Source organism: Salminus brasiliensis, chromosome 24 (genome assembly GCF_030463535.1).
Source record: "Salminus brasiliensis chromosome 24, fSalBra1.hap2, whole genome shotgun sequence".
NCBI classification, from domain to species: Eukaryota; Metazoa; Chordata; class Actinopteri; order Characiformes; family Bryconidae; genus Salminus; species Salminus brasiliensis.
The window spans coordinates 14228868-14245531 of record NC_132901.1 but is presented as its reverse complement, the minus strand read 5'-3'; the positions used below and the strand labels follow the sequence as shown (position 1 = coordinate 14245531).

Below are 16664 nucleotides of genomic sequence, written 5' to 3'. Positions count from 1 at the left end.
TATGCATTTCTGTTGAGCCAAATTACACAAATGCTATAAAGTTTTGGATAATAAAAACCCCCATAAATGCTAATTTATGGTAATGAGGCAAAAACAACAGGGGATTGTTAAGTTAAGTACTTTGTCTGCATGTTTGTGGTGATTTGTGTAACTTTTAGAGGCCACCTTAACTTTTAAATGGAAGATTGGTTATGTTACTAAAACAGCTTTCTTTCTTTTCAGAAACATGAGTTACACCCTTTCTGAAACTCTGCGATGCTGAAAAGCTGATCCATGCATTTGTTTTCTTTTTTTTTCTTTTTTTTTATGTGACTACACAACTGTAGTGCTTAATTCTGTGGATTACTTAAAATCATAATTGACAGACTACAACCTCAGCAGCCAAAGTACTAACACATACAGAGCATAGAGGACATATATCAGCTGTTTCAGCTTCATCACACTGACTGGCTGTCTCATTTAGGATTGATCTCAGAATGCCTGACTGAATATGTTACAACTCGTGCTTTAAGATCTTCAAGTGCTGCTTTATTGAATTGTCTCAGGATGAAGCACAGAAAGACTGGGGGACCAGCTTTCTGTCCAGCAGTATGGAACTCTTTTGAAGAAAAAGGGGAGAGAGGAAAAAGGAAGAAACAGTTAAAAAAAGAAAAGAAAAAGAGGGGTGGGGTGGGGGGGTGGGGGGTTGCAGAGAGAGGAAAAAAGGAAAAGGGGTAGGAGAGAGAAAAATGAAAAGAGGAGCAAAGGGAAAAGGGGAGAGAGTGATTTAGTGAAGGAGTGTGGTTAGAAGTGTAAATTGGTAAGATAAATGGCAATGTGTGTGTGTGTGATTAATTTGGGTAATGCTGCCCAGGTTAGTAATGACCTCACACACACACACACACTCTTGAGGATGCCCTGCTGAGGCCTAAAATGAGCCTGAAATCGGAGCACACGCTCTGTCTGTCTGTCTGTGTGTGTTTGTGTGTGTGTGTGTGTGTGTGTGTTTGTAAAGGATTGCTCTGTCAGAAAGTGTGTGCGTGTACGTGTGTATGTGATGTATTTTGCTCTCAGTGTCTCAGCTCTCCTCCAGCAGAGGCCAAGGTTACACTCCTGCAGTCAAGGACAACGTCTACACTGTGTGTGTGTGTGTGTGTGTGTGTGTGTGTGTGTGTGTTGTAAAGTGGGATAGACTAGTTAAGAATCTTCCAAAGCGAGGAGGTTGGTCATAATTTAGCCATAAGTTGCATTTTGCCATAAAGGGGAGTTCCAATCTTTCTTAAGGGGGCTTCCTCATTTGTGTGTGTGTGTGTGTGTGTGTATGTGTGTGAGTGTGAAATGAATGGCACTACCACTACCCTCTTTTTTTGTGTTACTATTAGTGATTCCTAACAGAACACCACCCGACAAACACCCCCCTGAACCATTCTTGCATATCCCTAATGGCCCCAAAGATAGCTACACACTGCCCTGAGCACACAGGTGCAACAATACAGCAGTGCTGGCCTGATCTTCTATGTAGATATTTGTGTCTCTGAGACAGTGGTGTATTAATAATGGTGTAATTAGTAATCATGGTAATTAATGATGCTGCGCTCAGTGGTGGTATAATCAAACTCCAGTTCCAGTGAACTCGGCTAAACAAACCCAGCATTCCACTACCACTCACTGCAGCTAATTGCTATCACATGTCTCTCTCTCCTTCTCTTTCTCTCACTCACTTTCTTTCTTCTGCTTTGTCTAGTTTCCACTCTCGCTCTGCTTTTCTTTCTCCCTTTTTTTTCTCACTCTGTTTTGCCTCATATCATCTTCATCTTCTCTCTCTCTCTCTCTCTCTCTTTTTCTTTATTGCTTTATCTCTCACACTCACTCTCTCTCCTCCTCATATTTTATTCTTATTTTAAGATCAGATGTTGTGTGTAACATTTCTTGTGTTAATTTGGATTTAGATGTTATATATGCCACACACCTTTTTCCTCATTTTATCTCTTTTGCTGTGTCTCTAATATTTGCTTCATGTCTTTCTGTTAATTAAATATAGCGTGATTATGACTGTATTGAGTTTTTGACAACAACAGCAAAACAACATCAATAATAAAAGTGACATTAAAATAACGCTAAATCTCTTTCTCTTCATTTCTTTCTGGGTCAGGCCTCAGGGCTTTTGGCGGTTGGATTATTGGGAGGATGACCTGAGGAGGCGCCGTCGCTTCATCAGAAACCCCTTTGGATCGCCACACTCGGAGGCTACGCTGAAAGCTGCCGCAGAGAACGGTGAGAGACACACATTAGTGTTCTCCAACACCTTTCCACACACACACACAAACCACACACACGCACACAGTAACAGGTACAGGGCAGTAAAATTAGAGTTGCAGTCACTATAAAACTTTTATGGCACCACACTTGTACTCAGTGCAGAGGAAAAGCGGAACTCCAATTAAAGCCCTGATTTCAGCTGCTTAATTTCTGCTAAACAGGGCAGAAACGGCTGCCGCTTTTATTTGACTTTGGCACCTTGCTGTGCTGTTTTCAGCGTTTTCCCTCCCATTTCCCCTCCGGTTGCTCTCATTAAAGGGGAACGCCACTGAAATGTTTTTTTTTGAGATGTAAACAAAGTCAGACCTTGAACGACTTTGTTCAGATTTTAACCAGCTGAACCAAGCCAGTGGAATTTTCCTATAAAGTGAAGAAGAAGTAAAGTTTAAAATATTGTGGTCTGTCCCTTTCTCTTTCTGCATGGTCAGTGCCTGATGCTGCAGGTGAGTAGTGCGAATGCGTGTGTAGTGCTAGCTGCAGTGACGTATAGTGTCGATATGCTGAGCTGCATGATATGGACACACTACATCTGTGTGTATATGTATATTCTAAACCTCACTGTGATTGGTTAGAGGGCTCCTTTGCATATTGAAGCCTTCTACAATGTCAGTATTGCAAAAATTAAAATCACAATATTTATTAACAAACAATATATGATGGAACCCTGTGAAAAAACAAGCTATTTGATTGGTGGGAGGTTCATTTGCATACCTTCGTCTTTTGAAACATGAATATTGCAACAACAAAAAAAACAATATCATGCTAATGATTAATAAAGGATATTTCGTGCAGCCAAATTAAAATCGTTTTAGTAAAAAAAACAAAAAACAAAATGGTTATTGGGTGAGGGCTCATTTGCATATTTGCAAAAGCCAGTATCACTAACAATACATGGCGCAGCCCTGTTAAAGTGATCACAATTAGAGAATCTGTTTTCATATTTCAGTGTTAGAAAGACTAATACCACAGTATAAGAATACACATTATCGTGCAGCTCTGACAGCAGCTTTAATGAAATGTCTGTGTGTGTGTGTGTGTGTTGCTGTAGAAACTTTAAAGCCTTTTTGCTTTCAATCTGAGCAAACATTCATGACTACTCTTCTGTAGTATACTGAGGTCAGAGCAAGTAACCTTCAGTGAAAACATCATAAATGCATAAGATTTGTAAGAAGACTGCAGCCAGACTTTATTAAGGGGTGCTGCTTCATGTTGTACAAACAAATTAGTCAGTGTACTATTCAGTTAAACAGGGTACAATTCCCAGCATGCATTACACAAGCATGTCCTGCAACCTTTAAGAATCCCCCTCAGTGATAAATGCTGACTGTTGTGTGACCACTGATGATGTAGAGGCTATTGAATACAGATAAATACAGATGTGATACTGAGCTCTGCATATTTAAATTATTAATGTACATTATATTGTAATTATGTACATTTATATTTTAGACTTATGTTAGTTAGTTGGACCTTACGTGCAGACAAGATGAGCATCTGTAAAAACTACAAAACTACAGTAGATTCAAAATTGTGCACTGTAATTTAATAGCTTTGTATTACAGATGACTGTAATCTGACTCCTCTCAGTGTTTTGTGCCAGTCTGGACTGGGTGTGAGGTGGAAACAGCTTTGGTTCTTTCTTTAGGCATAACAACAGCTATAGTGCATATAAATAGATACTACATTGGCTGTTTTTTATCTGCTGCCAGTGCTTTTTTAGTTTTTATTTTGTCTCCGTCTCATCCAACGATGCAATGCAGCCTCTTCAGCTCAGTCACTGCTGGAGCAGGGCCATGTGCGGTTGTTTGAGGGCTGACATCATCCCAAATACGGGCTCAATTGATTCCTGGACTGTTTTTCTTTCTCTTCCATGAGTTCCCAAAAACATGCTGAGTTTTAGCGAATTACACCAAACTCGCTTCAGCCTGAGAGCGAGACAGATGGGAGGAGATGACCCTGGTCACGTTTTAAAGCAAGAATCTGTGCATGGCCTTACTTCCCAGTGCTCTGGCTCCAGCTCAGGCTAATCCTTTGTTTCTGTTAAAGAGAGAAAGCTGACAGACGCCAGGCTCTGCAATCAGTGCCATTCCGGACGCAGGCTTTAACACTTTAACCTATTGCACCCCTCCGAAAGGGGGCCGTCTCTGGGAGAAAATGTCTCCAATATGTCACAGGCCAGTCTCCCTTTAGCATGACATCGGTCCCCAAGACAAACGACCAGCGTGACAGAAGTCAATAAGAATGTGATCTAAAAGCAATAAGCGCTCAGAATCCCGGCATCCTCGGAGACCCGGCTGCCGGCCCGGTTCTCGTAATGTGCAGCTGGAAGCCCTAAGGGGGGGCCGACCGTCTCTCTCTGTCTCCTTTTTCTCTGGTTCCCCGCTCCCTCTGTTCCTCCATCGTTCGGTTTTGCTAACTTTGGAACCGGCCAAGTTTAAGCGTTCCTCAAGGAACGCCATTAGGCCCCCTTTGGATCTGAACTGGAAACCGACAGGCTCAGAAATTCCCCTTCATTATTCCTGAATGTTTCCCCAGTGATTTAATCGGCTAAAGGACACACTCAATCTGTCCATCAGCTCTGTACGCTCCAATATTAATGCCTCTGTCTTTAAAATGGTTTATAATGGCAGCATGGCCGTGTGCGAAAGTGTTCAAACAAAAATGTGAGAATCGGCCAATATCATGGAAAAGTGAGTGTGAAAAGAATGCAGTGCAGTACGTGATCACTGTTACATTTTTAGCATCGGTTCATATGATCTATCTGTGGAAACTAAGGTGCAAATAACTATAATTGTATAATTAATTGACTTGGTCTTTTGGTAGTCAATTTTACATATATCTATCCATTCAGTCTATAGCTGTTTACCCCTGCCCACTCCGCCTACAATAGTATTGCTCCACTTATTCAGCAATTTAGTCTCACCCATGTCATATGTACATATTCTCAGAAGTTAAGTAAATAATCTGTTGTAATTTCTACACATTCTATAGATGTGAAGTTTCAACATGTATGTTGTACAAAAGTGTGTTTTGCTGTCACCTTCTGCAGCTTTTTATAAGACCTGTTTTAGCCTGGGCGGCTTTTGAAGTAGGCAGAGTACAGGGCAGCCAGTCAGAATAGAGCTTGTTTCATTTTTACGGGATAAGTAAAGGTTAGTTAAGCCTAAGCAAACAGTTTAAAACTATTTATCTGAGAAATCGGTGTCCACATATCATTACACAAATTCTGATTCTGACAGTGTAATACTGCTGTTCCCAGTCTCCGTCATCTCTAGTAAGGAAAATGTCCCCAGCAGCTTTGGGATACTGGTTCTTGCTCATATTCGCTCTGAGCAGGAGGGGAAATCCTTCTAGTCAGAGGTGTTAGGAAACCTTTGATGCTGATGCTTGTGTCTGCTCTGCACTAAACGCAGGCTCATGCTCCTGACCCTGAATTTGTTGCGGAAATGGAGTGAAACATTTCACCAAAATTAAGCCACACAGGATTTTTTAATGGTGAAACACGTTTGGCACTTCGAGGCTAGTCTTAAACTATGTCCTTTAAATACCTTAGAAAAGCACATTACAGATGACACAATGAAACATATACTGGTGAGCCCAAAGATTAAGACCATAGATGAAGTGAATAGCATTGATTGTCCCATAAGAAAGGCGCATGTCACGGTCTGGGATGTACGCTGGACAGCAAATGAACAGTCAGATTTCTTAGTGGACATGTTGGATGTGGGGGGAAATTGTCAGACAAGAAGACTTTAGCAGCATTGATGAGGACCAAATTGTTATTCAGCTGGGTTGAAGTTTTCTTAAAACAAGGCTTGTGGGGTTCTCCTGGCTAGCTGTGGTAGGTAACTACCAACAGTGGTCCAAAGAGGAACAAATAAAACATTAGTGACAGGGTGTTAGATGCCCAAGACCTTTAATGTTTGAGGGCAATAAAGGCTGCCCCATTTGGGTGGAAAGTGACATAAAGGCTATTGTAGCTTTCAGAAATTTGTAAATGATGGTTATACTCTGACCTTTGAGCAATGAAAGAAGGTTGTCTGGTCTGATGAGTCCTACATGTACCTGTAGGATATGCTGGGTTCACCTCAGATCCCTGAAGGATCTACCTTGCACCTTGCATCTGGAGTTAAAGGATCTGATACTAACATTTTGGTGCCAGTTTTATGATTTGAAAAGTTCTGGATAGGGCTGGGCAACTAATGAGCAGTTAATCGAAACTGACATTTAGAACCTATAATCTGCATTATTTTTGCTCGGTTAATTATTTTATTAAAAACGTAAAAAAAAAAAAAAAAAAAAAAATATATATATATATATATATATATATATATATATATATATATATACTTTCTCCACTGTGTATATATATACTGTCTCCTAACAAAAAAAGACTTACTACTGGGTGTACAGTCATGTGACTCTGCCCCTCGAGGTAAAATGTTCACTTAATTATGATATTTGTTAAAGGTCATAAAACTCCAAAATATCCAAAACTAAGCTGGGTGATGCAAATTTCGCACAGTTTTATAAATACTCCTCCAACCATTAGTAGCCATGGAATATTCTAAGCAGCTACCTAAAACACTTTAATAAAAGTGACACCCACAAAGCAGGACAAAGCTATAAGAAGCATCATATATTTTTATATTTACTTGTAGCAATTTCTTCAGTTAATAATATCATTAAGAGACAAAACTGGAACTACTTGTACAACACCATTATGGATTCACTGCAAAAGAGCAGTAGAAGTATAAGCCTTCTGTAGAACATTATACAACAATTTCAATATATTTTATTATATAAATGTATGGAGATAATTGAAACCATGTTCTTGCTCGAAATTATTTATGAATGTTTAATTTTTTACTTTTTCTATTTTGGAAATCAGGTCATCTTTTACTGAACTATTTACAGTAACAACATTTAAGCAGGGGTGCCCAAACATTTGCATGCAACTGTGTGTACTATATTATAACATTAACACTTTATTGTTGTTTGACCATGGTTATGTTTGTTGTTAATTCGGATACTTTAATAAAAAATGAACAAGAGTATTATACATGATGTAATATTTAAATATTATTAACAACACTCCAGTCAAGCCTTTTGGGAATAATGAAACGATGTTAAGTTATGAAATGACAGGTTCAGTTTTTTTCCCTTCACGTCTGAAACATGAGACATTCTAAAGTTATGGTAAAGCAGTGACAAATTTGTTTATATATTGAGCAGAACACAACAAACAAAACATATTGCACTGTTAGATGTTGAAATTGAATAAATAAAATGTGCGTTCTATGTAAAAACCTAAATGAATAATTCTTCCCGAATCTGTTAGAATCTGCTATAAAGCATACTTCACATACGACGCACACAATTGTGCTCATTCACCGCAGCGATTTACACCCTGCAGGCGGCGGGTCCGGGCACTGCTTCGGCTTTCAGGGGCGAACGTGTGTATTTATGGCCAGAGAGGGCAATCCTTCCTGGGGATTGACTGGGCGGGGTGGGGGCTGCGGCTGTGGCGGAGAGGGTAAATACCTGAAGACTAATGTCTCTGTTCCTGTGATCAATACGCACCTCCCGACTGCACTCCCGGCTACGCTCTTGTTAAAAACAAATTTGTTAATTCTGACAATTTAATTGGCCCAGCCTCGCTCTGGCCTCCGCGTGCATACAGATGAGCATCCGAGCCCGTTCGGGAACGGGAAGTAGAGGTTAGAAAGCCTCAAACGCCACTGGATGTGTTTGCGTTTGCATTTGCTGAATGAAGGCAATGAATGAGGCGTTTAAGTGGAGCTGATGTCTGAACGCATTCATATACTCTTGGCATTCGAGAGGGTTTACACTGCTCTCATTCCCATACACCATTTCTTAGGAGAGGGGCTATTCAGGGACACTGTTTCTGTTGAAAGTGTGAATAGATTTTTTTATTTAAATATGTAGAAAATTCAGCCAGAAACGTGCTGCGCAGTGGAGTGAAAATATGGGTACTGTATCTCAGCCTTACTTTTAAACCCTGAATGAAAAATGGAAAAGTAAACAAAGGTAAATAGTGCAGCCGAATAACTGAACTTTGTTTGGTTGTGTGTGGTGGGGGCGGCTAATGAGTGGTAATTGCCCTTACATAAACACTATTGAGAGTAGTGCCTTGCCAGTCATTTTACACTGAAATGAATCAAATGGGATACATGCTATATTCATTATTATATTGCATTAATATAGTGTGTAATTTTGAGCTCCACCGTTTGTGTTTATACTCTGTAAACGATAATAGCTCATTTCCAACCAGGCAGTTCACCCTGAAACCCTTTTTATAGCTTCAATGTGAGTGGGCGGGGCTAAACTGCTTTAGGCTTTTTTTTGTGACATCACGTCTGTTTCCGTAGCTTAGTTTCCAAAAACAGTATGGACTGCTTATTTGAAATGGTCTGTAATTATGAATGTTCAGTTTGTATGTTGATAGCTGTACAATTTAAATATAGCTTTAAATTTTTGCATAGAAAATAAAAGAGATAGTTTTGTTCATTGTTTATAAAAAAATTACTTCTTTCTACACTTCTTTTGGAGTTTTTATTTTTGTTTTGTGTTTTGGGGGCATCATCATTTTCTCTTAAGTTCAAAAATAAAAAACAACAAAAATCTTGTATCTCCAATTTTAAAACTTAAAAGAGAAGAGAAAAAAATCCTTAACTTTCAGTGGAAGGCAGCCATTTCTGTCGGGCCATTCATCATGAAAACTTTATAATTTCAGTAACACTGTTGCAAGGGTCACATCTTCTGCAGTAACGCTTAAATACACTAATGAAGTACACTTACTGAAGCACAGCGGTGTTGTAAACTGGAAGTGGGTGCCCGGGCTGCAAGTGTGAGGGAGGCTATGGTTTGATTCTGCTGCTCTGTTTATTTGAACTTTTCATGCAGCCTGTGCTTCCGTGCTGGTCTGGTTATTCCGGCCCTGCTCCTCAGGAACGCTGGAAAACCCCTCTTACTCACTGCCTTTAGCTTATTTACTGCAGTTTCATTGGAAAATACTATGGCAGCATGAATTAGCTCACCCTCTTCCACTGAGCACTGTTGTGTGCAAAAGATTAGACACCCCTGGTCAAGTTCTATGTACAGTTTTTCGTGTAATTTATAAGTCAGAGAAGACACTTCTACACATTTTTTTACGTTTTTTTGGCCAATTTGTTAAATTCTGTAAATTAATAGACGTTGTGTCTGAAATGTACAAAAATCCATGTTTCGGTTTCCTGTAGAGGATTTATTCATTTATTTATTTAACAAGACTTGAACAGGGATGCCCAAACATTAGTATACAACTTTGTATGTACATGCTTTTTTCCCCATTAATGCTGTGCAAACATTTCATGATGAATCGACCAGCATAAATACTTTCTTACTTTAACACAAACAGAGTTATTAGCTTGTATGTATTGAGCAGTGTAAATAGAAACTCCTGTGCAAAATGAGTTGTGCATTTGAAAAGTGTTACCTTTGGTCCCTATGTTCCCTGAAGTCTGAGCACTGACCTGAACAAATTAGAAGACATGCCATTCTCATCAATCAGATTTAGATGGGTGTTTGTTTTTGTTAAAAATCAGTTGCCCCAAATTACCAAAGGACTAAATGCAACACTAGCCAAAATAATGTGACAGTAGCTCACTTTTTAATTGTATTATTTGGTAAATTTCCAAATTGTGCCACACTCTCAAAAATAAAGGTGCTACAAAGGGTTCTTTGCGTGATGCCATAGAAGAATTGTTTTTGTAAAAGAGATATATGTATTGTTGCTGTTTGACAAAAGCCTTATAGCTCTGTTTTTTTGTTTGTTTGTTTGTTTGTTTGTTTTTACACTGTGTTTGCATTTAATAATGAGTGAACCAATAGAAATTCTCCAGAATGACTTGGAATAAAAAATCTTTTTACATTTACTTTCATTGAAAGTTAAGAAGGTTCTCCTGTAAAGTCTCAATTTTGGAGATATGAGGTTCTTGCATGACAGCGACAATATGTGTGAAGAACCCTTTAAAGGTTTAAAGTAGTTGGTGTAAGGTTTCTTTATCAATTTAAAGGTTCTTCATACTCATATCTTATACAAAAATGGTTCTTCAGAGAACAATCTGTAGCAGCTTTGTTTTTAAGCACATTTAAGCGTTTTTAAGCGCATGTGTTTAGATGTGTATTCATTTTGTTTTTTTCTATTTTTTCTATTGTGACTGTGACTAAATTGTGACTGTAAATTAAGGGCTTATTATAAAAAAGAACAGTTGGACTAAAGCATATTAAATATTTTACACTTTAAATATACACTTAAATTGGTTAACAATAAAACTAATCCAATCTGCTAAGCAGTGAGTTTTTCTTTATGATTAAATTCAGTATTTTAACTCTCCTCAAATATGTGCTCAAAATTGGCCAAATTAACATCTCATGTATGGAGATTTAATGGCTTAATAAGAAAACCAGACAGCTAAAATGTGGGTTTTTATGTTTGTATCACTTAAAAATGATTTAAAATTAAGTAAATAAATATTTTGGTTGTGAGTAATAAGCTAAAAAAAAATGCTCCGAGAACATATGGACCAAATTCATCGTCCCACATATCAACATTAGTGGGTTGAAGCAATGGCACTAACACACATTAAACGATGGAAAATCCAACATTGATTGGGAATGAAGAAAAGACAGTGTCACGCAGTCCAAATAGTTCCAGTGTTTTCTGTAAGACGTTGATCTAAGCTACAACTACACACCATCCCATCACTCTACTCCAATCAGAACTCGCTCTGCAGCACTAAAGCTGAACGCAGCAGTTAGACGTGAGTGAATTGAAGCGCTCGAGTGCTGCCGCTTTGCTGTGTTTCGGGGGGCTGAGGTGGGCTACGGGTGTACGTTCGGCACGGTGTGAACACGCGGGCATGTGGTACGTATTAGAGAGCTGGGAGCCATTTCAGCGTCGCTAACTACAGGTCCTCCGGGGAGACTTAATTACAGGAAGAGCGCTCGAAACATCGGCATACTTTCCATGACAAGCCGCGCTTTCTCAGAGCCCCGGACCCCTATTTAGAACAAGGGGTCTGGCTTTTTTTTTTTTTGCTCCGAATGCAAATGCACAGAGCCCTGAGGTGGTGTATGCAGGGAAGCAGAGGGCAAAGGTCATGAGGTCCAGGCCCACTCTGCTTCGGACAGGCTTTTGTGCTAATCCAGGGCGTGCGTGTGTGTGTGTGAATATGAGAGAAGCACTGCTGGATGTCCACTGCAGATGGAAGACCTTCAGAAGAGCTGCAGCCTCAGAAACACTGAGGAACACTGAGGAACGCTGAGGAACGCAGCCCTCAGTAAATGTTTACAGATTACCAGCTTTCTTAAATAATCTGTGTGGAAGCTCCAGTCAGCCAGAGTTCACATCAGACACACAGCGCTGCTCGCACACTCTGCTCGCTCGCTCGCTCGCTCTCTCACACAGATACACACACACACACACACACACACACACACACACACTCCTTGTCCACAGCTTCACAGCCCCGCTTCACACTCACATTGTTTGTGCTGTGGGAGAGGCTGTTCCTTCTGTAAACACAGTAAGCTGTTAAAGCCAGGGCTGTGCTGAGAGCAGTGAGGCTCTGCAGTGTGGTCACTGTGATCAGTGTGGTCACTGTGATCAGTGTGGTCACTGTAACAAAAACTGGGTCTACACCGATACTGGAAACACATCTTGTGCAGGAGTCACCTCTGGAGCAAGACCTACTTATGAATTCACCATAAACACCCAAACACCTTCACTTTTCAAATGTCCTTTTTTTCCCTTATGTCTTTTTTTAGTCATTCATTCATTCATTCATTTTATTCTCTCTTCCTTTTTGTATCTGTTGTGTATATTCTTTAGTTATTTATTTTTTTTAATATTATATAATATAATTTTTTCAGTCATTATTTTGTTTTTTCAAAATCTTCTTTCTTTTTCTTTCTCTCTTTATTTGTTTATTAATGATGTAAATATTTATTATTCATGCATAGATGATTTGTAAATAATTTGGTTTTATATATATATATATATATATATATATATATATATATATATATATATATTATTCCATTGTTCAAAACAAATGCATTTACATTATTGTACGTTTTTTTATATTTTTTATTCTTTTTATCGATATTATTCAAAAGTGTATACATTGGCGGTTTTCTTAGTTTACATCTTTTTATTTAATTATTTTGAATGAATGGTTTCTCATTGTGATTTTAATCCATTTTTCTTAGTTTTATTAAATATAGTTGTTCATTCTGCTCTACTCAGTGTCTCTTATGAACATAATCAGATAAAATGTTTACTCGTTGGTTCTGTACATTTAAACTGCCGTAAACCAGTGTAACATTGTAAATAGAGAGTATATAGTGTATGTATAGTATATGTATAGTAAGTTAATGTGTAAACATTCATCATTTCTATTTTGTAAATATATGTGTTCTTTTTTTACTACCATGAGGGACGATTAACCAGTGCAGATTTTTCACTCACCTTTACATCTGTGTAATGTGATGTGATGATACACGTGATTTGATTTGATTTGGTGTTTGTTTGTAATGCTGATGTTGTGGCTGCCTGTCCTCCAGGTGGAGAGGGGGCGCTGTTAGGAGTTCCAGCTGCCCCTGTGCGAGTTCAGGCTGTCGAAGCCGCCTCTCCGCAGGAATCAGATGATGACACTCTGTCTGCGCTCGAGGATAAAGAACCTGAACCCGTCACAGGTGAGAGAGGGTGGAGCCTCCAGCAAACAATGAAACACCTCACACCTGTGTTATAGTTAGTATCATGAACACATACGTTTGCATTAATTACACAATAATTAATATTAATATTGTGAATTTGGTAGGGAACATCACGCAGTATATTATCTATATTAATATATATTAATACCTCATGATTTAAGAGTTTGCAGATGAGTTCAGTGATACAGCAGCTGGCTCATGTTTAGTAGAGGTGTGTTATTTGGTTTGGGTTTTTTTTTTGCAGGTTTATGTTTGCATACTGTGAATTGAATATTAGGCTATTGTAGGCTGCCCCTGGTTAGATTAGTAAAATGAGGATTTTAATATTGTATATTGTTTAATTTTTACATTTTATTGTGAAATAATTTGCCATAGACTAGTTATTGCTGCATGAACAAAATCCCCATTGTTGCTTTTTATTTATTTAATATTTATTCATTTATTTGTATATATTTTTAAAGCCTTTCTCTTTATATTGCCAAATACCAAGATGTACAGACCAATAGGAACGCTCCAAAATATCTTTAAAAACATTTTAACGTTCACTTTACCTTTTCCCCTTCTGATTTAAAATGACTGTTTTGTAGATACAAGGTTTTGCTCTGACAGCATGCTACGCTAATAAATGCAATTTTAATTGAGTATTTGGAGCATTTATGGCGGCCCATGCGGCATGAACTTTTAACACATTGCAAAGGATACCTGGAATTACACAGAATTTCACCGATTACACAGAATAGTATCATTATTCTCGTGTTTTTGCGCAACAGTAATAATATTTAGGAGGCTCTACATCAGTGTGTTGTCCTGTTTCCACCCGTACTTGCTTGGTTACCTCCCGCTCCCGTGCACCACAATGAAAATGAGCCGTGTGCTGCAAGAGTGCGTCCTCTGCTTCAGTGAATTTTGTGTAGAAATACTGTAGATAAAACACATATAATACAGTGTATATACATATAGTGGCACTGCAGCTGTATCTATTGGTGTGAGATGGGATGTGTTGGGGTCTGAAGCAACAGAAGGAGCAGGTATAAATAAATTAATCATAAACAACAGTATTGTCAACTTAAACTCTGCTGCTGATTTTTCCTCTGTACACGCAGGGCCCGTTAACCTGAGTACTAGCGCTCAGCTGCTGGCACCCGGAATATGTGTTCGAGGCTCGCTCTCAATCACCAGCTCAGAGCTTTACTTCGAGGTGGACGAGGAGGACCCCAGCTTCACACAGACAGATCCCAAGGTAGGGGGCTGTTACTTACCACATTCATTGGAGGGAGTGCACACAGTGTGTAAAAGCCTCAGCATTATATCAGTGCCATACACAGTGCCACGAAAACCACCATGTCTGCGTCACTGCTAGGCTGAGAACGGTCCAACTCAGTAATAATATCTGAGGAACAGCTGTCCTGCGGTCAGAAACTCACCAATGATGAACGGAGTAGAGGGGGGCTGATGGACTCTGTAGCACCGGGCTGGACCATAGTTTGTCAGTGTAGACCTATATAGTGGAGCTATATAATCAGGGTTTCTATTAAAGTGGCCGGTGAGTGGAAGCACAGGGTAGGTGTTTCTAATAAAGTGGCCAGTGAGTGGAAGCACAAGGTAGGTGTTTCTAATAAAGCGGCCAGTGAGTGGAAGCACAAGGTAGGTGTTTCTAATAAAGTGGCCAGTGAGTGGAAGCACAAGGTAGGTGTTTCTAATAAAGTGGCCAGTGAGTGGAAGCACAAGGTAGGTGTTTCTAATAAAGCGGCCAGTGAGTGGAAGCACAAGGTAGGTGTTTCTAATAAAGTGGCCAGTAAGTGGAAACACAAGGTAGGTGTTTCTAATAAAGTGGCCAGTGAGGGGAAGCACAAGGTAGGTGTTTCTAATAAAGTGGCCAGTGAGCGGAAGCACAATTTAGGGGTTTCTAAAAACGTGGCCAGTGAGCAGAAGCACAATTTAGGGGTTTCTAATAAAGTGGCCAGTGAGTGGAAACAAAGGGTAGGTGTTTCTAATAAAGTGGCCAGTGGAAGTACAATTTAGGGGTTTCTAATAAAATGGCCAGTGAGTAGAAGCACAATTTAGGGGTTTCTAATAAAGTGGCCAGTGAGTGGAAGCACAAGGTAGGTGTTTCTAATAAAGCGGCCAGTGAGTGGAAGCACAAGGTAGGTGTTTCTAATAAAGTGGCCAGTGAGTGGAAGCACAAGGTAGGTGTTTCTAATAAAGTGGCCAGTGAGTGGAAGCACAAGGTAGGTGTTTCTAATAAAGCGGCCAGTGAGTGGAAGCACAAGGTAGGTGTTTCTAATAAAGTGGCCAGTAAGTGGAAACACAAGGTAGGTGTTTCTAATAAAGTGGCCAGTGAGGGGAAGCACAAGGTAGGTGTTTCTAATAAAGTGGCCAGTGAGCGGAAGCACAATTTAGGGGTTTCTAAAAACGTGGCCAGTGAGCAGAAGCACAATTTAGGGGTTTCTAATAAAGTGGCCAGTGAGTGGAAACAAAGGGTAGGTGTTTCTAATAAAGTGGCCAGTGGAAGTACAATTTAGGGGTTTCTAATAAAATGGCCAGTGAGTAGAAGCACAATTTAGGGGTTTCTAATAAAGTGGCCAGTGAGTGGAAACACAGGGGAGGTGTTTCTAATAAAGTGGCCAGTGGAAGTACAAGATAGGGGTTCTACATGTAGCAGAGCTGTACACACTGAGCTAAAGCAGCTAGACTCTTGTTAAATAACAGTCCATGTTTAATGGATATATCCTACATTCTTCTACAGTCTGTGAGCTCTTATCAAATAAAGACATATCGTTCATTTTACACAACTGTTCTTCAACCTCTGTCTAATCCCTGTACTGTGACTTTAAGAGGCTGATCTGTAAATGAACCAGTCTGGGCTAAACTTCAGCGTGAGTGGACAGGGCTAAACTGCTACAGATTTGTTATATTTAATTATATTATACAATAATATATATTATATTTTATTTGTATTATATGTCTGATCTGGTTAAAGGTAGGCTTTGTCTTGGGCTTGATTTCAGCTGCTCTGTGGGCTGGGGTGTAAACGCTGGGTTTTAAAACTATACACTGTTTACATAGGACGCTCACACACCACACCCTTACTTCAGAAATGTGGGGAATAATCCACCTTTCAATATTAAAGGCTTTTAAAGTTTCCATGACATTGACTCTTTAAAGCATGGTGAATTTTAATGAGCAGAATTTGCATATGCTGATCAGCAGTGAGCTCTCAGTATACTCCTATTTACACTGCTCTCTCTCTCTCTCTCTCTCTCTCTCTCTCTCTCTCTCTCTCTCTCTCTCTCTTTTATATGAAGTTTTATATAAATCCTTTCTATTATCTGAACCCCCCCCCCCTCCTGCGCGCGCGCGTGCGTGTGTGTGTAGTATAAACACCGTGTTGTGTTTAAACATAGAATTAATTAATGAATAATAATGAACTCGTTTTAATGTTATTAATGACGTATTAACGGAAGTGATGGCGGTTAGGCAGAGCTCGAGCGCTGAGGTCAGGCGGCATTGGTCTCCTCTCGGCTGGTGGCAGGCGACGTGTTGGGGTCACGTGCGCGATCAGGTTATTAATAAACAGCGGTGAT

General features: G+C 39.5%; 1 protein-coding gene across 2 annotated transcripts in view; it reads left to right on the top strand.

Annotated features, from left to right (window-relative positions):
• lrba (LPS-responsive vesicle trafficking, beach and anchor containing) overlaps positions 1-16664 on the top strand; it is a 295746-nt gene that overhangs the window by 176061 nt on the left and 103021 nt on the right. The window contains exons 37-40 of one of the 2 annotated variants that reach the window (XM_072669751.1): positions 2132-2253; positions 2727-2741; positions 12928-13059; positions 14184-14320. In XM_072669751.1, coding sequence (XP_072525852.1) covers positions 2132-2253; positions 2727-2741; positions 12928-13059; positions 14184-14320 — 406 coding nt within the window. The remainder of the gene's footprint in view (positions 1-2131; positions 2254-2726; positions 2742-12927; positions 13060-14183; positions 14321-16664) is intronic. The other variant, XM_072669753.1, reaches the window with a different exon arrangement.